The sequence below is a fragment of the Eremomyces bilateralis genome, assembly GCF_010015585.1.
Source record: "Eremomyces bilateralis CBS 781.70 unplaced genomic scaffold P152scaffold_15, whole genome shotgun sequence".
Classification (NCBI taxonomy): Eukaryota; Fungi; Ascomycota; class Dothideomycetes; order Eremomycetales; family Eremomycetaceae; genus Eremomyces; species Eremomyces bilateralis.
In genome coordinates, this window is record NW_022985081.1 from 423,971 (window position 1) to 444,187 (window position 20,217).

General features: G+C 51.0%; 11 protein-coding genes across 11 annotated transcripts; 6 read left to right on the forward strand and 5 right to left on the reverse strand.

Moving 5' to 3' along the window:
• The first annotated feature begins 73 nt into the window (after positions 1 to 73).
• Positions 74 to 1,839, forward strand: P152DRAFT_76648 (uncharacterized protein). Its single transcript, XM_033683240.1, has 3 exons — positions 74 to 521; positions 568 to 797; positions 855 to 1,839. The coding sequence occupies exons 1-3, from the start codon at positions 385 to 387 to the stop codon at positions 1,727 to 1,729; spliced, it is 1,242 nt and encodes a 413-aa protein (XP_033532703.1). The 5' UTR covers positions 74 to 384; the 3' UTR covers positions 1,730 to 1,839.
• An 800-nt stretch (positions 1,840 to 2,639) lies between these two features.
• On the forward strand, positions 2,640 to 4,149 carry P152DRAFT_515475 (uncharacterized protein). The gene is made up of 5 exons (XM_033682903.1): positions 2,640 to 2,827; positions 2,882 to 3,312; positions 3,474 to 3,515; positions 3,563 to 3,640; positions 3,707 to 4,149. The coding sequence occupies exons 1-5, from the start codon at positions 2,791 to 2,793 to the stop codon at positions 4,010 to 4,012; spliced, it is 894 nt and encodes a 297-aa protein (XP_033532704.1). The 5' UTR covers positions 2,640 to 2,790; the 3' UTR covers positions 4,013 to 4,149.
• P152DRAFT_459955 (DNA lyase) lies at positions 4,125 to 6,635 on the reverse strand. The gene is made up of 4 exons (XM_033679794.1): positions 6,230 to 6,635; positions 5,474 to 6,183; positions 4,488 to 5,428; positions 4,125 to 4,437 (listed from the first exon to the last, which is right to left on the reverse strand). Exons 1-4 carry the CDS (start codon positions 6,447 to 6,449, stop codon positions 4,347 to 4,349), a joined length of 1,962 nt encoding a protein of 653 aa, XP_033532705.1. The 5' UTR covers positions 6,450 to 6,635; the 3' UTR covers positions 4,125 to 4,346.
• Positions 6,636 to 6,823: 188 nt separating this feature from the next.
• On the forward strand, positions 6,824 to 7,650 carry P152DRAFT_419796 (putative cytochrome c oxidase subunit VIa). Its single transcript, XM_033677134.1, has 4 exons — positions 6,824 to 7,047; positions 7,112 to 7,136; positions 7,186 to 7,345; positions 7,401 to 7,650. The coding sequence occupies exons 1-4, from the start codon at positions 6,867 to 6,869 to the stop codon at positions 7,443 to 7,445; spliced, it is 411 nt and encodes a 136-aa protein (XP_033532706.1). The 5' UTR covers positions 6,824 to 6,866; the 3' UTR covers positions 7,446 to 7,650.
• On the reverse strand, positions 7,473 to 10,790 carry P152DRAFT_76715 (putative anaphase-promoting complex subunit Apc5). Its single transcript, XM_033683241.1, has 10 exons — positions 10,748 to 10,790; positions 9,765 to 10,701; positions 9,624 to 9,717; positions 9,149 to 9,560; positions 8,974 to 9,097; positions 8,812 to 8,918; positions 8,616 to 8,752; positions 8,122 to 8,527; positions 7,923 to 8,070; positions 7,473 to 7,866 (listed from the first exon to the last, which is right to left on the reverse strand). The coding sequence occupies exons 2-10, from the start codon at positions 10,483 to 10,485 to the stop codon at positions 7,682 to 7,684; spliced, it is 2,334 nt and encodes a 777-aa protein (XP_033532707.1). The 5' UTR covers positions 10,486 to 10,701; positions 10,748 to 10,790; the 3' UTR covers positions 7,473 to 7,681.
• Positions 10,791 to 11,076: 286 nt separating this feature from the next.
• P152DRAFT_419798 (CIA30-domain-containing protein) lies at positions 11,077 to 12,089 on the reverse strand. Its single transcript, XM_033677135.1, has 2 exons — positions 11,867 to 12,089; positions 11,077 to 11,813 (listed from the first exon to the last, which is right to left on the reverse strand). The coding sequence occupies exons 1-2, from the start codon at positions 11,943 to 11,945 to the stop codon at positions 11,104 to 11,106; spliced, it is 789 nt and encodes a 262-aa protein (XP_033532708.1). The 5' UTR covers positions 11,946 to 12,089; the 3' UTR covers positions 11,077 to 11,103.
• A 209-nt stretch (positions 12,090 to 12,298) lies between these two features.
• On the forward strand, positions 12,299 to 14,155 carry P152DRAFT_459958 (mitochondrial carrier). Its single transcript, XM_033679795.1, has 3 exons — positions 12,299 to 12,651; positions 12,708 to 13,452; positions 13,505 to 14,155. The coding sequence occupies exons 1-3, from the start codon at positions 12,470 to 12,472 to the stop codon at positions 13,721 to 13,723; spliced, it is 1,146 nt and encodes a 381-aa protein (XP_033532709.1). The 5' UTR covers positions 12,299 to 12,469; the 3' UTR covers positions 13,724 to 14,155.
• Positions 14,019 to 14,941, reverse strand: P152DRAFT_76862 (Phox-like protein). The gene is made up of 3 exons (XM_033683242.1): positions 14,697 to 14,941; positions 14,276 to 14,597; positions 14,019 to 14,208 (listed from the first exon to the last, which is right to left on the reverse strand). The coding sequence occupies exons 1-3, from the start codon at positions 14,772 to 14,774 to the stop codon at positions 14,177 to 14,179; spliced, it is 432 nt and encodes a 143-aa protein (XP_033532710.1). The 5' UTR covers positions 14,775 to 14,941; the 3' UTR covers positions 14,019 to 14,176.
• A 715-nt stretch (positions 14,942 to 15,656) lies between these two features.
• On the reverse strand, positions 15,657 to 16,018 carry P152DRAFT_475128 (uncharacterized protein; the record flags this gene model as incomplete). The annotated part of the gene is made up of 2 exons (XM_033681388.1): positions 15,657 to 15,807; positions 15,885 to 16,018. The coding sequence occupies 2 exons, from the start codon at positions 16,016 to 16,018 to the stop codon at positions 15,657 to 15,659; spliced, it is 285 nt and encodes a 94-aa protein (XP_033532711.1).
• A 408-nt stretch (positions 16,019 to 16,426) lies between these two features.
• Positions 16,427 to 18,099, forward strand: P152DRAFT_475129 (WD40 repeat-like protein; the record flags this gene model as incomplete). Its single annotated transcript, XM_033681389.1, has 3 exons — positions 16,427 to 16,559; positions 16,618 to 17,288; positions 17,620 to 18,099. The coding sequence occupies 3 exons, from the start codon at positions 16,427 to 16,429 to the stop codon at positions 18,097 to 18,099; spliced, it is 1,284 nt and encodes a 427-aa protein (XP_033532712.1).
• Positions 18,100 to 19,358: 1,259 nt separating this feature from the next.
• Positions 19,359 to 19,888, forward strand: P152DRAFT_475130 (uncharacterized protein; the record flags this gene model as incomplete). The annotated part of the gene is made up of 2 exons (XM_033681390.1): positions 19,359 to 19,420; positions 19,474 to 19,888. The coding sequence occupies 2 exons, from the start codon at positions 19,359 to 19,361 to the stop codon at positions 19,886 to 19,888; spliced, it is 477 nt and encodes a 158-aa protein (XP_033532713.1).
• Positions 19,889 to 20,217: the final 329 nt, after the last annotated feature.

Here is a 20,217-nt window from a genome sequence, read left to right on the forward strand (position 1 = left end):
TTCTCCTTCATCACAGATTTCTATTCTCACTTCCAGCAAGTTGTCATTCACTCTACTTGGGTGATCCAGTGATAATATCATTCACTTAGGCTACGGTTCGCCTATTTCCTTCTCGTCCGCCTTCCTCTCTTTCGCAAATTTCTTATCACTTCCGCTCTCCTTCTTTTTCCCCCCGCACAAATCTCTTCCACTCATCTTCCCTTTCCTTTCACATAAACTCTTCCACTCTTCTTCTTTTCCTCTCACACAGAACTCGCCAATACCTCTACCAATCTTTGTTTCTATCCTCCAACTCGCCCTCACCCTCAACCACTTGCTGGTATCCTAACAATATCAAGTCATCGTACCAGCTAGTACTTGCGATAGCTCCTCAATTCCGCAATCATGGGGTCCAAAGTAGATTTCTACTGGAAGCTGTGCCTCGAGAGCCTCAATGCCAGGAAAGCGACAATTTCTCTCCCAAAGGCGATCGTGAATGAGATCGACCTCGCTGGCCTCGAAGAATTGAAGCAGCGTGTAAAGTAAGTTCAATCCAGTCCAACTACCTTGCATTCGCTTACTTCTTAGGGCGCATACCAAGTCTGGAGTCAAACTTCAAATTGAGGATGATGCTGTCGTTCTCAAGGCGGAGCCTGAGGCTCTCAACGCGGCCAACTCGTCCAAGGGTTCCGGCTCCAAATCTGGACCAGCCAAGGAGAAGAAGATTCCTCGCCCTCCCAATCAATGGATCCTTTTTCGCCAGCATCATCACCATAGTGTCGTCGCCAACAATCCTGGCATGGATGTCTACACGACTTGTAAGATACCACATAATACCCTCAGTCTAGGTCCTTCCACTGACGGAAATCTCACAGCCAAAGTCATCGGTGCCATGTGGCGTGACGCATCTGATGAGGAGAAAGCCTCTTGGAAGGCGAAAGCTGTCGAGGTAGCTCGTCTCCACAGGCTCAAGTACCCCAATTACACCTACGCCCCTCGTAAGACGTCGGAAGTGAAGCGTCGCAACACCAAAGCGAAAGCCGTCACTACTCCCAGCACCGAAGATAGCATGGAATATACGCCTAAGCAGGCCGATTCGGATAGCGAACTCGACAATGAGTACGACGATATCTTCGACGAAATCTCCATGGATGTGGATGTCTCCGGAGCCACGGTAACTGCCTCAGCTCAATCTTTCGCTGCCGCTGCTACTGCTCAGGTCAATCATGCTGTCGCTACTTCTATCAACGGTACCCCTGCCGCACAGGCGCAGGACCCCGCACCAGAATTCCAGCCCAACGTCGCTTATGCAAATATGGGGATCAATGCTCCTCTCAATTTGCTCCACGCTCATGCTGCTGGGTTTGACGCTTCCTCCGCTCCTCATCCCAGCCTCTGGTCATTCACCCCTCAGATGCGTTCGATTGGCTTCCATGGGACTGAGTCCGCCGCAATGCCGTCTGACCTTGGACGGGGCGACTTTTGTACGAGGAGTCAAATGGTTGCTCGCCGATCTGGTATGTCACTCCTCTCTGGAGAGCGCAGCCACGGACTCGGCAACGCGGCAAACACCGGGTATCATAACAATGGGCCTAGTCTTGTCGCAACGGCCAACTACCTCAACGCCCAGTATCCGCCTGGAACTCAGTTCGGTTTCGCCACCGCGTCTGTTGCCCATCCTCCGGCAGTCGCAACCGCTTCTAGCACTGCAACTGTGCAATCTCACAACAACAATAGCAACAGCAACTAAAGTTGATGGTAACCGATTCTTTGTTCCACCGTTGCTGCTATTGCCAGTCACCAGAGCATTTCGAGCTGGCTACTCTTCGTACCTGTCCTTTCTTGAACTGTTAAAATGCACCGAGATTTTCGGAATCCTTTTACCGACTACTGTCCGACCTCGGGGTCTGTCAAGCACGAAGTCATTCGAATCACTTCATAAAATCTTTGAAGAATCAGTTCGACTTCCATGGGTTTTCACATGGAATTCGCACCGGGTTTGTCGGATCCGTCCAATTATTTCTTGGAGCAATTTATATTCCGCTCTACCGCTCAGTTCCCCAACGCTTCTGTTCTTGTGCATAGCACTTTAGAGAGCAGTCGCAAAACCATAGCATTTTGGGCTGTTAACTAGGCGATCTTGCTCCTCTGCAGCTCTCTTCCATTGGCGCTTCTTCTTCCATTTCCCTCATTTCCACACCGCGGCGTTGATTTGTTTTGGGCAAGTAGGCCATTTATTTCCCAGTGTCTTTCGACACATTCCCTCAATTCCCCTCAATTCCTCCCCTCAATCCCCTCAATTCCTTCCCTCAATTCCCCTCAATATCCCTCACTAATCCGCGGATTATGTTCCGTTTCTCCCACTTTTCACACCCCGGCGAATGCTTTGGGCAAATAGGCCATTTGCCAGTGTCTTTCGACACATACCCCAACTCCTTTAAATAGTCTTTAGTAGTAGTAGATAGAAAATGCAAGCTTTGGTTTCACCAATTTCTGATTCCAAATATTGGTCGAGGAACATGTGACATGTTCTAATCTGGTGAATGAAGACTGGTACCAAAATACTCTGTCGATTATCCGATAACACTAAACAGTTCATTTTCCGTAGGTAGCAGCAGCCTTGTGAAATGTTCTAGACCAGCCTTCACCACTCATTCTCTTGTCATATCCAGCTCTCATTCACCGTCACCATCTTCTCTTTTTCGCCCTGCTCAATATTAGCACGCCACCGAACGACGGCATGCAATCATAACATCTCAAAGATACTGGCTCCTTGGCTAAAACAACCACGATATCTCACCAGAAGCAGCGATGTCTCTAGCAAACTATGCTTTCATGCAACAATACCGTTAGTATATCCTTCTATTCCAACCGCTCGACCACTCGGTAACCATCTTACTAGTCCGCGTGTCGGAAGAACTCACTTGGGTGATCCGTACTACCAGCCACTGCCTCTCCCTCTGGAAATTCTGCGACTACCTCGACTACAACGCCTTCAGGCAGTGTTACAACGAACTTAACTATGCTATTGAGCATCTCGATCACCTCAGGCACAACTTCCCTTACCTCTTCGCAGAGCACAGCGGGCGTTACGCGAACTGCGAGCCATTATTCATTCAACTCAGAGGTAAAGTCGAGGCACTCCTCACGATGTTCTACAAACATCCGCAGGACGGAATATACAATGTGCCGGACCTTCACCCTGGGTTAGTCAGAACGAATTTCTGGATGTTGAAGGACGCATGGAAGACTGCATCGGACGCGTTGGAGCATGACGCACGGTGGCTGCTGCCTGTGATGATGACGCAGGATTTGTTGAAGAGGGTGCTGCCCGTGGGAATCAAGCCAGAGAGTGTGGCCTTTCTGGTCGTCTATGATGCACGATTTGCAAGGCACCTGCTGTTTGGGATCATGCTCGCGATTCGCAAGCACTTCAATCAGGCAGGACTAAATCAATTTAGAAGACATCGTGCATTGAGACTGACCGAATATAGCAACAAGCAAACCAAGGCGAAGTCCTTCAGACAGTGGCTTCAGTGTGTTGTTCTACTGCTTTTCACAAGACCCAGCTAACTTATGATAGATGTCAATCAACCGCCTCTGGGCACCTGAACTCCACAAACTACCCCTCGAAGACCGCCTTCAAGCAACCTGGCGCGACGTTCGTTTCCCCAACTCAGCTTGACTCCATTTCTCTCACGTTCTCTGCTTACACCAAACTCCACAGGACTCCTTCGTTAACAACCGCTGCATCATGGTTTTCCACTGGAACAACCGCAAATTCCTCGGCGGTCAATGCGACGACACCTGGCAATGGGTCTGCTTCCGAAATCCCGACGACGACGAGCCGATGTTGCATCTGAAGTATCCGGCGGAAACGGGAGGGATAACCGAGCCGTTGAACGAGTTGCCGGTGAACAGGGCTTGGGGACAGCATATCGATCAGAAGGATTGGATGAGGATTGAGTTTCCGGATCCGTACTATTGGGAGCCGATGCAGAGGAGGGGCGAGAGTGGGGCATTCATTCCCTAAAGAAATGATCTGAGTGATGGCGAAGATGAGTAACCTTACTGATTCGATTGTGTTGAAATGTTTGAAGGATATCGTCGCCTCAGAAGTTGGCAAGACGCCTCTCGAGGAGCTTGAGTAGGCGATTCAAGTTTTCGTCGATTTCTACAAAAAAGTATTCCGGGTATCTGGGAATTCGGCTTGTAGTCTCGTAACCCATAGCAATAACTCTTCTCAGACATATTTTCCATGGGCCATTGTGCACATCACGATACGCTATTCCGTAATAATCACGGTGCTGATTATTCTTACATGCTGAGCAGCCTCGTCTCCATAGCAGCCGTCATAGCCTCTTTCTTCATCCCTGCCCATTCCAGTCACTAGCCCATATGAATGTATGACATCGCCAGTGTGTCCCCTTCTCCTTGTTTCCTGACGGTCCGATAGGTCTGCTGAATGATCAGTAGATGCGAAAGCCTAGCAAAATTTCGAACATTACCGTGGGCATATCCAGAAGTACCTCCCGACGTTGACACCTTTCTTCTTGCTTGATAGACTGATGCATGGTTCTTCATGCCCTTCGCATAGAGGTGCTTTCCGCTTCTTGAAGACTTTGTCCCATGATTCTTTTGTCACTATCGGGTCGTACACATCATCTGACTCACCCTTTGCGCTAAACGGCTCAGCACTTTTGGTCGCTTCAGTTTCAAAGTTAGTTACCTTTTTGGGTGTCGGGTTCGGGCTAGCCGTTGAAAGAGTTGTGGGGTTCGATTCGGAACGTAAATCAGAATTTGCTACGGCAGTAGCTGTTTTGGCCGTGCCAGGCTGGGACGGCGTTTCGGATATTGATGCGCTCCTGTCTCGACTGGAGGAGCCGTTCGGAACTGTCGACTTGGCCTGGAAGAAGCTTTTTAGCGACTTTTGGCCTTTGGAAGTTGCAGGGAGTGAGGATGTGGAAGAGCCGAGCTTTGCGCGTTTCGATGGCCGTTCGTTCGTCACCCGATTCGAGGGGTTTGACACGACTGGCGATGCCCTGGCACTTGGCGATACCCCGCTGCGCGAAACTCTAGGAGAGATCGGTGTTTTAGGTTCTGTCGATGTGATAGGAGCTGTAGATGGTGTTGAGGATTCTGTCTGGGTAGGATATATGCCAATTGAGGTGGCCGAACTTTGGCTTTGAGATGGTGACAGTGCACCTGGCTTTGGAGCAGAGCCGCTGGACTGCTTCCGGCCAAACATGTCTCTTATGCTCCTGCGCTTATCGAATTCCGGCAGTAGCTTTCCTGAGAGCGGGAGCAAGTCTTTGGGTCCCGGTTCGCGGAGACGGACTCCATCTTTGAAGATATCCCCTGGATGCATGATATCTCGAAAGAACGTTTCCTTGCCATCAGCCTGGACTTTCTCTCCCATAATGGCATAGACTGGGCAATGATCCGAGCCCTATGGATGTTAGAAGCTACCGGCAATAGAGTTTCCTCGACATACCATCAACCCTTCCTGGATGTTGGAATCGATGAACCACTCCTTCATAGAAATACTGGAAAGAACGTGGTCAATCCGAGAACCGAAGTTTGCTGGCCGAGCATTGATCTTCTGCTCCCAGTGCGTGAACATGCCCTGTCTTGTCGGATGAAATCCTCGTGGAACATCCCAGAGCACCGGGTGCTCTCTTCCCTGGTCTCTTGGCTCCACGACTGGCGAGTCTTCGACAAGCTGATTGAAAAGCCGCCGATTTGGGGAGGACACATACTCATCGTATGTGATGCCTTCCTTCTTTATGGCTTCTATGGCACGCGCGGTATCAATCACATCTCGTGAGACATTCAGATCGCCGGTAAGGATAATTCGCTTTCCCATGGCATCCAGGTTCCGTATCCGTGTCTCGAGAGCACAAAAGAAGCCGTACCGAAAGTCATCACGCAGCCCATTGCTGTTAGCAGGACAATATACGCCGAATATGACAAACGCCGGGAACTCCAGGATGACACAGCGGCCTTCGGCGTCTAACGCGGCTGCATCGACCCCCATTTCCTCGATCTGCTCTTCAGTAGGATAGCCGCCGATTGCTTTCTCAGCAGGAAGATCTCGGTACCGAGTCGATGTACCCGGTAAGGTCAGGATGCCAAGTAGCCCTTCCTCAGCCTTGATAGGTATGCACGCCGACTGTCGAGTATAGATGCCAACTCCAGAGTAGCCTGGACGGGCTTAGATCATGTCCTTGCAACTCGTCGATCAGCTTACCTTTCTTATGCTTTGGGAGACTGAAGAAGCAGTCCCAGCCAGGGATAAGCACCATATCATCTGTGAGGTCCTTTCTTTGGATCTTCAGTTCCTGCATGACTACTATATCCGCCTCGAGGGTGTTGAACATGGCGTCGAAGGTTCGCTTCTCCCGCCATGGCTGGTATCCGAATGGATTTCGGATGCCATTCACATTCCATGTCGTCAACCGCAGAGCCATCTTAACGATCGGCTACATGTTCACACTGATAGAACGATGGAAACCCATGTACTTTCCAGCAATTGAGGAATCTTCCAGAGGCGGAATTGAAAATCGGGGACTCGGGAGGGCTCAACCGCGCTTTCCTACAGCGCCTATTGACATTCGGATGTCTTCAGAGGATTATTCACTAATACGATATCCTCCATCGCGAGATGAATAGGAATCACCACTTTAAGACGACAGACGCGTTGTCAATCAGCGGTCGCAACGCCTGGTCACGTGCCTCGTGACATCTCTCTCGGCCTCGGAAAATCATGTGACCGTGTATCAGGTCACCTCATCCAACCTCGACGAAACAACAGGGACAGCTTCTTTACAGCGTACAGCTTCAATCTCCGACCCATTCTCCGCTCTACCGCCCTCAATTCATCCGAAATGCTCTCTCAGCAACTCGTCGCTCGCTCAGCGCGAGCTGTCGCCCGCTCGACCCGACAACCCGCGGTTCGAAGCGCCGGACGCCGCCAGTATTCCGGGGCCCAGAAGTTCGAGGGAGCGCAGGACAATGCGTTCAACCGTGAGCGTGCTGCCGTGAAGCAGCATGCGTCAGAGACTACGGGTGAGTGGATTTGAAAGGTCAAAGGATGTGGAGCGAGGTAATTGAGTGCTAATGATCCACGTAGATCTTTGGAGGAAGCTTTCCATCTAGTGAGCCACCTGACCGATTTCATCCGAGGCGGATCACTTACAAGCGCAGTGGCATTATCCCGGCCGTCCTGCTCACAGGAATCAATGCCTACAACCAGTGGAATGAACATTGGGAGCATGTCAGCCATGAGCCGCCGCGGTCGGAGAAGCCGGAGTACTCCTACCAAAATATTCGGACGAAGAACTTCTGCTGGGGAGACGGTGACAAGGTACTCTTTGCGGACTTGATTGCACGACTATACGGTTGCTGACACGGCCTGGCAGACTCTCTTCTGGAACGACAACGTCAACTACCATAAGGAAGATTAATGAGCTATGAACGATCCTGTTGGATTGCGAAGCCAAAAGGTTGAGGATGGTAACGTTCTTTCCCGAACTTGTATAGATCATCTCCTTTGTCACATAGCACCATACAAAGTTATCGGTCGGTTGAAATGCGGAAACTTAAAAACTGTATTTGCGTGCCCGATTGCTACTACCCTAAAGCCTTTCTACCCAGACCGCCATCCATGCCAACTTGATTGGATACACTCAAATAGGTGTGTCTATGATGCTGCCGTAGCTTCTGGAGTCTGATCTTCCATGACTAATTGCTCATAATGTTTCGTGGTCGCTACGTATCGAGACGCCCAGTTATCCGCAAGTCCCTGGTCTCCTCGTGTTCTCGCAATCATCGCCTGTTTATATATCGTCTCACACTGACCTTGTACGTCCTCCACGGTGCTAAAGTCTATCAAGTACGGAAGATTAGCAAGAGGCTCGAAGAGCGGGTATACCTGGACTTACAATCTTGCGCTCGAGTAAGGTAGAGCTCGGCCTTCGTCATGCATTGGCTTCGTTGCACCCCATCGCCCTTCCCCGCCAGTCCCATAAAAGCGTCGGCTAGGACCGTGTTGAGCTGACCAGATATCGTGCAGTCGTTTCCTTCGATTGCCTATATGTCATAAGTATCCAGAATCATCGGGTAGGAATATTGCGTACGCACCTGGGGAATAATAGCCTCAAGAAGTTGCCGCGCAGCATCAAACTCGCTGAGGTGGTTGAGAATGTTCGATAACGTGGCTACTGCCTCCCACATCGACGGCAGCACCTTTGCTCGGTGCGCAGTGCTAGCCGCGCGCATGGCGAGAGAAAAACCTCGTTCTGGCTTTCCGCATTTCGCAAAAAGGTTCGCCTTTGTAACAAGGATATGGATTCGCTGATAGATGTCGGCTGAGGCGTCCTTGAAACCGTCTGCTACGTCTTCAATCAGGTTGAATGCGTCGGAAAACGAGGATATTCGGACGAGATAGTCAATCTCGGAGATGGTGATTTGGAATCTGATTTCGGGATCTGAAGCAGCGCCAGCCTTGAGTTGTTTTAGCAGGTGTTCTGCTGCGATAAGGTCCATCCTGAGCGAAGTGTCAGCAAGCGTCATTGGAGTTGGCTATATTCGTGGCCTAGCTGTGCGAAGGACGTTATCAAGTGCGGGATTCGTACCTTTTCAATGCTCGTCGTAATTTCAATAGACCCGTGTAGCTGAGAAGATATTGGTGGAACTTGAGCGTGCGATGAACGGCAGGATCGACATCATGTAGAGTAGCGAATGCCTTATCGAACAGCCCACATCTGGCGAACTATCACCAGTCAGCTCATTGTGTAAGGAAGCCGAAAGAAACCCCGCAATATAACATACAGAAAACGCCTTGCGGCATATGGACCGAAGGATCTCCTCCATGGGGACGACGGTGTTGTAACAACTGAGGATCATCTCGCAGTATTCATTGGACACTGGTCCAGCACCTAAATCGGTCATCAGCACAAGTACCAAAGGGAATAATGGGTAAGTGTCAAGTACCAAGACGTCCATAAGTCGAAGATTGCATAAGCAACTGAGCTCCGACGTTGCTCCGGATATTGTATGTCAAATTTAGATGCGAGGCTTGGTAAACGAATTCTAGCGCTCGAGACATGCTTTCTCCCTGAAGAGTCGATTAGCGTGCGCATAATGTTAAACTAAGAGACAAACTCACGTTAGAGAGCATGAGCTTCGCTTCGCTCAACAACGTAGAGCTCAGAATATCCCACAGCCTATTCTCCCGAGCCTTAGATTTCAGGAAGGCTAGCGCCTCTTTCTCCGAGCTGAGCAACTTGCTATAGCTGCCTCCTTTCATTTCTTGCGGATATGCCTTGTTGAAGTGGTTCAGCCAACTGAGACTGTAGTTCAAGCACGTAATGTCCTGGTTTTCTCGCGCTGTGGCAATTGCCTCGTTCATGGTTGCCAGAGCTTCGCTGAAACAGCCAAAATCTGCATGCAGAATGGCCATGTGTAGCAAGGCGTATTGATAATTCGTCTTGTCTCTGGATTGCATCGTGTAGTCAAAGTACCGGTGGAGATTATCGAACGACGCAGTGTAATCCCCTGCTCGCCAAGCGTCAAAGAATCTAGAAGGGGGTCAGACTGTCCCTTCTTTCAGATATCTGCCAGTGTTAGGGAGTGCCACCTACTTTACGAAATGTGAGACGCTGGGCACAGTAACAGCCGGACCGATCATCTCGCGGAATCTCTTTTTCATCGCTTGAGGGACCCGGATCCCCATCCCTAGCGACATCTTAGTTGTGACTCCAGGACGGTTAAAGCAGACTTACTTTGAACTTTATATAGCTGAAACTCCAGCAACCTCTCTACATCCTCGGTGCTCATAGCTAGTTGTTCCGATTCGCCTTCATCCATCAGGGAGCCGTAAGCGACCTCAAACAGCGCATCGCCCTTCCTCAGATTCAGATCTTTGAGATTTGCGTCGAAAGATAACGCGAATGCTCCGGGATTTCGGCGCCGCCATGATGCTTCAGACGGCTGCTTGTATTTCAGGAATGCCGTCCATAACTTCATAGTATCGTTGAACTGCAGTCTGGTGAACTCGATCCGGCACCGCCTGACAAATTGGCCCATCGGAGATGCGCGAGATAGCACGACAGCAGGAGTCGGCATGATTATACCTGCTTCTGCGTCCAACAGCTGTGCTTCCCGTGTCTTCGCGACTAGTTGGGGTAAGGATTCGAAAAACTCGTGTAGAGCGTTCAAGGAGTCGAGGTGCCATATCTTGGCAAGGAACAGATCGTACACGGATCTTCCGGGCTTGATGGAAGCCTCCTGACCGAATTTCTCCTCAAAATCAGACACGTTGAGCCAGAAGTTATGGTTCAGGGCATCGTCGATGTCTTCGGACGAGCGAGGTGACAATGGAACAATATGGTCAGCAATGAAGGCTAGTACGCTGACAACGCCTTCATGTGGGACGACACCCTCACAGTATAGCACTATCAGTGCCAGAAGGCTGACTTTGGGCGCTGTCAAGTATCGAGACATGGCTTCAACTCAACAGAAGGAAATGAGTCTGAGGGAGCTGTAGAAGGCCGGGCTAGTTTAACCTAAGCACATTCGTTCAACACTTAGACGCAAATCTCAAAGGTCATCTTGAGTAGCTCATTAATCCTCCCAAATGAGTGTCGTGTGAGTGATTACAGGAAGAGCCGTCTCTCCATCGTGCGTTCATCGCAGGTCCTGTGGGAAGGTGCAAGCCAACTCAATCATTAGCAGCAAATCACCCCCTTGGCGCTGGGGAGTATACTCGAATTATTTATGGATTTTGTCAGAGAATAATTGAAGATTGATATTCTGAAAACATAGAGAGAAGAAGACGCTTTCGAGATTCGAACATATTGACGCGCTGTCACGTGCCTACGCGTCCAGTAATCATGCTGCGTTACTTAACTGCTAAGACGTGACAAGTAATCCTGTATCTTGCTGTTACGAGATTGTATCATGGAATAGTTCAAGAACCAGGTTATTAACCTATTATACGGTAGGGTGACATTGGAAATACGGAGAAGAACAGGCGAGACGCTAGCTGGTTGTTAGGGAGGCATCAGTGCACTTCAGTTACAGCATTACAGTAATCATTCGTCCATGGCTTTAAACAGTACGCTATGTGCGTAGTCTTATTGGTTTCGAGCTAGGGTCCTGAGGCGGTTGTCTTTGCTGTTTTTGCCGTCTTCTCATCGCATCCATTTCCTCGTCTCCGGTGGCATTCCTATCCGCGATGTTTGTCGCCCAAACCCTGCTGATACATAGTTCAAAAGGGCCGGGAACCTTAATGGAGCTTATCCCAATACTTCTTACTCTGTCCTTCATCATCTCCGACTGCGGCTCCATAATGGCCCCGTGATTTGTCCTGACAAACTCCCCGGTCCTAATCAATATCGTCTCCCACTGTCCGGGTCTCCGCGCGTAGAGCCGGTGTTGATGTAAATCTGTCGGCACAATCGACTCCGTCTGTATGTTCACGAAGTAGTGTCCGCCATCCGACTTGACCCGCAGTGCGATATACCGGTACGGATCGATGTCGTATATCCCGCTGTTGAACATGTTCCACTTCGGATCAGTCGTCCGCCATCCCGCGTAGCCGCTGTTAATCACCGACAAGTTCTCCTTCGGCAGTTCGGTCGATATGTGTCCGCGAAATCGAGCGTGGGCTGGTTCGGAGGCAGAACCGGGAATGAATTTGAAGTCGACATTGGAGTACCCACCGATTTCGGAGTCGCACATCGTTTTGCAATCGGTAAGTGCTTGAGGCGTGTCGAAATATACAAGCGGTCGTGGTCGCATCGGGACTGTAGCGGCTTCGAATGTTACAGCTGTAACTCGGCGTCAGCGATGAGGTCGTTTGGGAGATTTGGTAGACAAATACCGATATGCCCTAGTCGTTTAGCTTCATTATAACTTCGTTTGAGGAAGCCTCCAGCTAGAAGCGGCCTTGTACACTGCATTTTGGAGGATAGGATGTCGGCGGGGGGGTGGATTGAGAGGAGATTGAGAAGGAGGCTGATCACTCAGATACTATGGGTGTGGGTTGCTGGTGAGGTGGAAGCACTGTTTGCTTCAAACCATCTCATGGTTCTCCGGCTTTATCAACGTATTCAGGATCGTTTGGAGGAGTCGAATTGGGAGATTCGTGACTTCACGCTTCATCATGAGCTCAATAGTGTTTGCGGCGCCTCTCATTATCAGACACTCACTTCACTCACAGACACTCAGACAGGATACCGATCGTGCACGGACCTTCGCGAGCATCTTCATCAGTCGAATTATTTCAGGAACCTCGGACGGACTTTATTGATTTCCTACATAATAGATTTCCTGGCAGAACTCAGACAATTATCATTCCTCATTCAGAGTCCATCTTGGGGAAACGTATTCTTGTCATATTTAAGAAAACCCCCTAATACTTCATCACGTCCAACCACTCCCGCTTGCGCTTTACTCCGATCATTCGGAGGCGCCCAACCGCTATATGACCTTCGAATCGAAACCCGCTTCTCGCCAAATACCAAATCCCGGAGAACCTCGAAACCAGATCGCCACATCTTCAGGACGGGGGAATGAGGGACTCGATGGAGCCGGCAACCCCGGCTGGCATCTCGCGGAGAAATCATCCCCTTTTGCGAAATCATGGGCGCATTTCGTAGCCGGAGGGTAAGCGTGCTCAAACCTCAATTCATTAGAACCATTTTTGATATATCGCAATGTAGAGCCGGTGGAATGACCGCGGCAACCTTCACCGCCCCTCTCGACGTCCTCAAAACCCGCCTCCAATCCGACTTCTACCAATCTCAACTCACAGCCTCCCGAGCGGCGCGTGGAATCCCGCCCCCGGAATCCATGCCCCTCCTCCGAGCATCTCTGCTGCACATCCGAGAAACGTTCCAGATCCTCTTCGCGGTTCCGCGGGTCGAAGGCTGGAGAGCGCTGTTCAAAGGGCTAGGACCGAACCTGATCGGCGTAGTTCCCGCGCGATCGATCAACTTCTTCACATACGGCAACGGGAAGAAGGTCGTTAGCAAGCATTTCAATGATGGGAAGGAGACGGCATGGGTACATGCCACTTCCGCGGCTTGCGCCGGTATAATAACCGGTACAATGACGAATCCAATCTGGGTCATCAAGACAAGGTTACAATTGGACAAGTCGAATGCCGAGAAAGGTGGAGGGCGACAGTATCGCAATGCGCTGGATTGCACTATTAAGACGATCCGAGGTGAAGGTATCAAGGGTTTATACCGAGGCCTGAGCGCGAGTTATTTGGGCGTGACGGAGAGCACCTTACAGTGGGTGCTCTATGAGCAAGCCAAGAAGCGACTTAATACGCGTGAACAGCGGCTGCTGAGGACGCAAGGCGAGCTCACGGGCCAGGACTCTTTCATCCAGAACTCGCTCTTGCTCTGCGCTTCGGGCGGTGCCAAGTTCTTCGCCGCGATTATCACCTACCCCCACGAGGTAAGCCGGAACATGGGATAGGAACGGCGTCCATGCGCTAACATCTGGCTAGGTTGTCCGAACGCGACTACGACAAAGCCCGGCGGAGAACGGCAAGCTCAAATATACCGGCTTGGCGCAGTGTTTCCGCCTGATATTTAGGGAAGAGGGGATGGCGGCCTTGTATGGTGGTCTGGTCCCTCACATGATGAGAGTGGTTCCGAGTGCCGCTATCATGTTCGGCACGTATGAGGCCGTGTTGCGACTGATGGGTACAGATTCAAAGGTTTAGGGGATGTTTATATGTTGTACGATATTGGATTAATGGGTGGCTCTGTACATATTGAGTGGCGGGGAGTCTCACCTCTCCCACATATGGGCCTCGTCTCAGCGCTCCGGGTGGAGCGCGGCGTAAGGTCATCAGACGGCATGGAATGGTGCACGGGTTGTCTTAGTAGACTTGCATAGACTAGGAGATTCTCCCGACGACTATAGGTGCTTCGTCCTGTACAATACGCTATGGAAAACGTTCTTGCTTCTCTGGAATCTGGCGCGCAGAGCAAGATTTTAAATGGAAATGGATCATAATGCCATTCATCATTCCAGCTTCAATACCAAATACTCCGACGCTAAAAGCAATATGTGATGGGGTGGGGTCGTGCAATCAAAGTCCTGCTCGACGCTGGAGATAACATTCTCGGATATCATGGTGTCGCTCGCTTGGTCCGTCATATTCCAACTCTCGTTAATTCCACGAGTTGCGGTCCCAATTTGGATCTACGCTCTCTGTCAGTATCCATCCAAACTTTCTCACATCCCCTTATCGGCAAGCCACAGAACCTACCCTGCACAAACGCCGCCATCACCTTGCTCCCCGTCTGCAACAGCGGATGCCCCACCACAATCTGCAAAAACCGCTGGAGCCCTTCCCTCCGGTGCTCGATCACGTCGTCGCTGAACCGGTTCGTGAACACCTTGCCCGGCAGCGGCGGGATGGTCACCCGCGCCGACTCTCGCTCGAGGATATCGCGGAACCATTCGAAGTCGCTGTAGCGGCGTCGCACGGTGGAGGCTTTGAGCTTGAATGCCGGGATGTTCGTCCGGCAGAGGATCTCGTAGTCGGTGTACATACTGCGGCCGGTGCCGTGGGTTTGGGGGCTGCGGACCTGGGAGGGGTTAGCTGTTGCGATGCGCGGAAGCGTGGATGAGGGAGGCGGTGCGGCGAGAGGTCGAGATGGGGGAGGTTAAGGGATGAGGGGACGCACTTCGATCTCGAGGAAATTCTCCGGAGGGCCGTATATCTCCTCGAATGTCTGCTGTCGCGTATCTGGAAGGGACTGCATCTTGGTGGATCGCTACTAGAGCTTCGGGTTCTCTGATGAGCCGCAAGCGGAGGGCACTGTCACGAGCTAGAATGGAGGGTAGCAGGAGCCGATTCGGAAGTTGTTGCGAGGTCGAGCGGGAGGAATGTCAAGCGCTAGTCAAGAAGGTTGGAATTGTAAGCAAGAGGTCGGAGAGTCTGATTCATAGGCATCAGAGGGAGGAGATAGCGTGCCGTCTGGTGAATGGACTAAAGTTTGGTGGATGAGCAGAGGTGGGGGACTGATCTTGGCAATGATATTCGGGTTACAGGAGCGACGACATGGATGATGAGGTTATCTCCAACTTCCTTCTTACATCAACGGATCTCTTTTGCCAAAATGGAGAGATTATTGCGCAAACAGGACTCGACTTGAAGTCACCGATGTATTTGCTCAATATCGTACTTGAACATTCGCAGGTCGCATCCCGACCGATACTCCTGAGACACGGTCAGCACATAACCGCCTGAACGTGTACTCTCTCTACCCGATTCCAAACTTCTACGGAAGTGCTTTTGATAGCATGAACCTGTCATTGCCCCAGAATGCACTACTCCTTAACTATCAACTAGCCATTTAATATGCTATACATGTTTTCAACCGCACTTATGCCGGATGTTCCTCAACTGGGCACTGGGTCATCAACTCGCGCTGCATCTGGCACTACAATTTTATAATTTGCCCAACACCTAGCTCCTCAACTGGCTCCTCATCTGGCGCATCTTCCCAACTTATCAGTCTACTCCAAACCAGCCAGAGCAACTGTGTGAGCGGGACCTGAGCCTCAGCCGATATCCACCTTTCCACCACATAGGAGGCTTTGGCCCAGAGAAACACCTTGATAATATAGAACATTTGATCTATTCAGGTGTAGGTTGTTTCGAGGATGCGCCTGCCCGCGGCATTGGCTTCGGACTGCATATTGGGCAGACCCAAGACCGCACGTACGAACAATAGGCCGGTTTGGATGAGGATATATCGGAGAAGGTATTTACTCGGCGTAAATACCGGCGACCTGAAAAGTAGGGATATGAGCAAAATCGTAACGACGACTTTTGTTATTGAAGCCGTGCGGGCACGAGGCGGACCAACGAAATCAGGCTGAAGTCGAAGAGGTCGAAGTTGAATATGTTCAAGCCGACCATGTCGAAGGCGATCAAGTTGGGGGCGAGCCCCCAGAAGTCACCCCCCTCGAAGTCGACCCCCTCGACCATGTCGTAGTCCATGTTGAAGGTTGTTATATGCCGTGGAAAAGCCGTGGAAAAGATGTGGAATTGGAAAGAATTATGCGAATCCAAAGATGAATGGACCGTGCATATATTATCAAAGCCCGACATCATACAGTCCACTAGGACATGTACCACCGCGTCTCTTGCTTCTCCTTCCCCATCCATGAAAAGGTCTTGGCGTCCAGCTTGGCCCAAGTCTGGAGGTGATGCATCTCGACAGCGGCAAGGCAAGGTTGTTCATTGGCGAGGCTGGCGGAATGCATTCGCCAGCTGAGAATGAACCTCATCTGGGGGTGTAGGCATGAACTCACTCTAGAATATTCGCATGCGTATATACATTGCAACGTGCACCACGAGAGAGCAACAGCTAGAAACGAGGGAGATTAATGTCGCTATCCCTAGCTCATGTCGGGCAACACGGAACTCGTCAGCGGTGTGTCCACTAACACGCAAATCATCCGCGGTGTGTCCACCAACAACCGTTCGCAGGCCGCGGTAGGCACATTCAACGGACCAGTTAACTTCGGGGGCAGTAAAGGTGAGTATGCTTGGCTGGCTATGGCCTCGAAGCAGCAGGAAGCTGACCGGCACCTCAGACTTGAACGATCTGCTCTCTCCCACTACAGCCGCGCCGTTCAACGCATTCCAGCGACAGTATGACCCGCCCTGCCATCCCGATACCCGCATCGACCTCCTTCAAGAGATCAACAACTGGGTTGATGGTCGAGACAAGCGCTGTATCTTCTGGCTGAATGGCTTGGCTGGCACGGGGAAGTCGACGATTGCGCGCACTGTCGCCCGTACCTACTCCGACCAGAATCGCCTAGGAGCCAGCTTCTTCTTCTCGCGCAGCGGTGGAGATGTCGGTCATGCAGGCAAGTTCGTCACGAGCATTGCGTGGCAGCTAGCGAGTAGTATACCGTGTCTTCGCCAATATATATACGACACTCTTACAGAGCGCCGCGACATTATATACCAGTCTCTTCGTGACCAGTGGCAGCAACTCGTCCTACGCCCGCTGTCGAAGCTGGACGAAAGCGAGGGCCAATCCGTATACGTCCTTGTCGTCGATGCGCTCGATGAGTGCGACAATGATAACGACATTCGGATCATCCTGGCTCTCTTGGCTGAAGCTCGATCGTTAAATACAGTTCGACTACGAGTCTTCCTGACAAGCCGACCTGAGGTTCCGATCCGAAACAGCTTCGTCCAAATCCCAGATAGTGAACACAAGGACTTTATCCTCCATAACGTATCTCAATCGATCGTATATCACGACATCTATGTTTACTTCGAATACAATCCTGGGGCACAGCAGCAGTGCTAGCAGCGCCCCCCAGCAGCACCTCAACGAGATCTATATCACTGTTCTTCGCAACTGCATTTCTTCAGAGTATTCAGATAAAGAGGTAGAGGAGCTACGATTGACGCTGAAGCTTTATCCATGACGCGAAGCGGTTCGTCCTCTACAACCGACCAGCGATCGAGCAGGCTCCCCTTCAGACATACTGCAGTGCCCTCACATTCGCACGACAATGAGCATAGTAAGAAATCAATTCACAAACTGCATACCTGGATGGATACGAAGGTTACCACAGGTCGAAGAGAAATGGAATGCGCTGCTACAGATGCTCGAGGGCCACTTGGGCGGGGTCACGGCCGTGGCCTTCTCGCCGGACGGCAAGACGCTGGCGTCGGCGGGCTCGGTCGACGGGACGGTCAAGCTGTGGGACGCGACGTCGGGGTCGCTGCAGCAGACGCTCGAGGGCCACTCGTACGGGGTCACGGCCGTGGCCTTCTCACCGGACGGCAAGACACTGGCGTCGGCGGGCTCGGTCGACGGGACGGTCAAGCTGTGGGACGCGACGTCGGGTTCGCTGCAGCAGACGCTCGAGGGACACTCGCACGGGATCACGGCCGTGGCCTTCTCGCCGGACGGCAAGACACTGGCGTTGGCGGGCTCGGTCGACGGGGCGGTCATGCTGTGGGACGCGGCGTCGGGGGCGGTGCGGCAGACTCTGGATATTGGCGGTATTGTCGAGACTCTCTCTTTCTCCGACGATAACACTTCTCGCTGAACAAACCAAGGATCGCATCCTATTTCATTATCTCTCTCTGATGATACGCCTGTTCTCCAACCACAAGGCCTACCTCTTATCTTTGTCAACGACAAATGGGTTTGTCACAGTATCGAGCGTATTTTTTGGCTTCCTCCTGAATATCTATTAGCCAAAGTTGGGGTCCATGGAAGCGTTGTTACTCTCGGCTGCAGATCTGGAAGAGTTAGAAGTACAATTATGATATTCGCTTTCTGAGCCTTTCCTAGCCTCCTCCCCACCCACCGCCTTTGCAGATAGTGTCTTTATATACTAGTGGATAGCACAAGTGGCAACAGCTAATGAGTAATACTTGATTATTAATGCAGATACTTTGAAATCAGATCGTGCCGCAAGGCGATATCGAATATGGAATCAGATCTGTGTTTGGCGTTGCTATCAAAGGTGTCTAAGAAACTCAGTAACTAACACGCCCAGTAAAGCAGATCAACCATGACCTTGGCAGCTTGAATCTGGTTTAGCCGTATATGATATAGAAGACCTTGGCAACATGTTGGAATAATATGTTTGGGACTGCGCTTGGGCTGAAGCCAATTTCGCTAGTGATTATATCGCCAAACCGAGGTCACTGCAGTGGAGGACAAAGAGACACCGCGAAATTATAGAGAGAATTGTTTGTTCAGCAGAGAATAATGATCTTGGACACTTGGTCGGCCTGTTACAAGGCGTTGAAACTGGCATTATGCTTTTCAAAAATCGACTTGAAAGTGAAAAATAGAGACAGATATAGTTCGAGAGAGACATACAATCCGCACTTTCATCAGGAACCACCCAGTCGTTATGAACCAGCATATATAAGACCATTGAAGACACTCGAATCTGTCATCGCAGACATAGATAGATACATAAACAAAACATTGAACCGCTAAACTGGACACATAGGAAATTTTGGCCGGGACAAGTCTTTGAAGCAGTTCGGGTAACCCCTCACTCTTCCAGCGGTGGGTTGGATTTCCAATTGATACCGGCCAGTCCGTATGTACCACCTCACTACTTTGACCAATCCTCACGAACATAACGCTCTCAGAATCAAAATCACCCAGTCTGTATCATACGGAGATATAATCCGGACGACTGAAAACACTGATGGAGTTGAGACAGTCATCTGTCACGTGCCATCGACGTACCCTTCCATTCCATCTTGTTTCAAACAATCGAATCGATGTCCATTCATCACCAACACCACAACACCTATACACAGGCTCTCTGAAGTCAGCAATATGGCGTCCATCCTTCCTCCGATCCCACGAGCGATCTTTACGATCTTCGAGCCAATATCTCTGTAATCCGTCCGCCCAACCCCTCACCTCTCCCAAATGACTAACGCTTCCTAAGCGTTGCGGGATGGATCGCGCCGTTCATCAACATGTCCTACTTCGTGAACTCCCAGCTCCCATTCCTCAACCCCCACACCCCTCTTCCCACTGAGGAATTGCTCGCGCTGCAGCTATGTAACCTGTACGGGCTCCTGGCGCTGGTGGGATTGGCGGTCTTGCACACGACGACAGAGGCGAGGGTCGTTCATGGGTATCTGGTGGCGCTGTGGATTGCCGATATCGGACACATCGCCATTTGCGCGTGGGGATTTGGCTTGGAGAGGACGCTGGATGTGGGGGAGTGGGATGCTCTAGCTTGGGGGAATATCGGTGTGACTACGTCCCTTTGCGTGGCTAGGACGTTGTATCTCCTCGGGGCTTTTGGCCCGGATCGGGACTCTAGGAAGAATTTGAAGCGAGGCAAGACGAATTAACCGGCGTTGGGATGTCCCGCTCTGCCTCCAGAAACCCGGGTCGGCATTCTCTGGCCAAGATAAGTACGGGTAGGGAGGTGCTTATTGAAAGAATGGCTTTGTCATTTCGTGCCATACATCGCCCTAACAGGGCTCCTTTTCAGCCGAATCGTCCAATCGATACGATCGGCGAACCTTCCGAACGCCAGGAATGATATTCGCTCTCTCGTATTGGACTAGAAAATGAATACCACAGCTCCATCGTGAGTTCGTGATGTGACTTAAGACTTTTGTTCATCTTTCAGCTTGACCTGAAATGGTTTAGCGTATTGATCTGACTCAGATCGTCA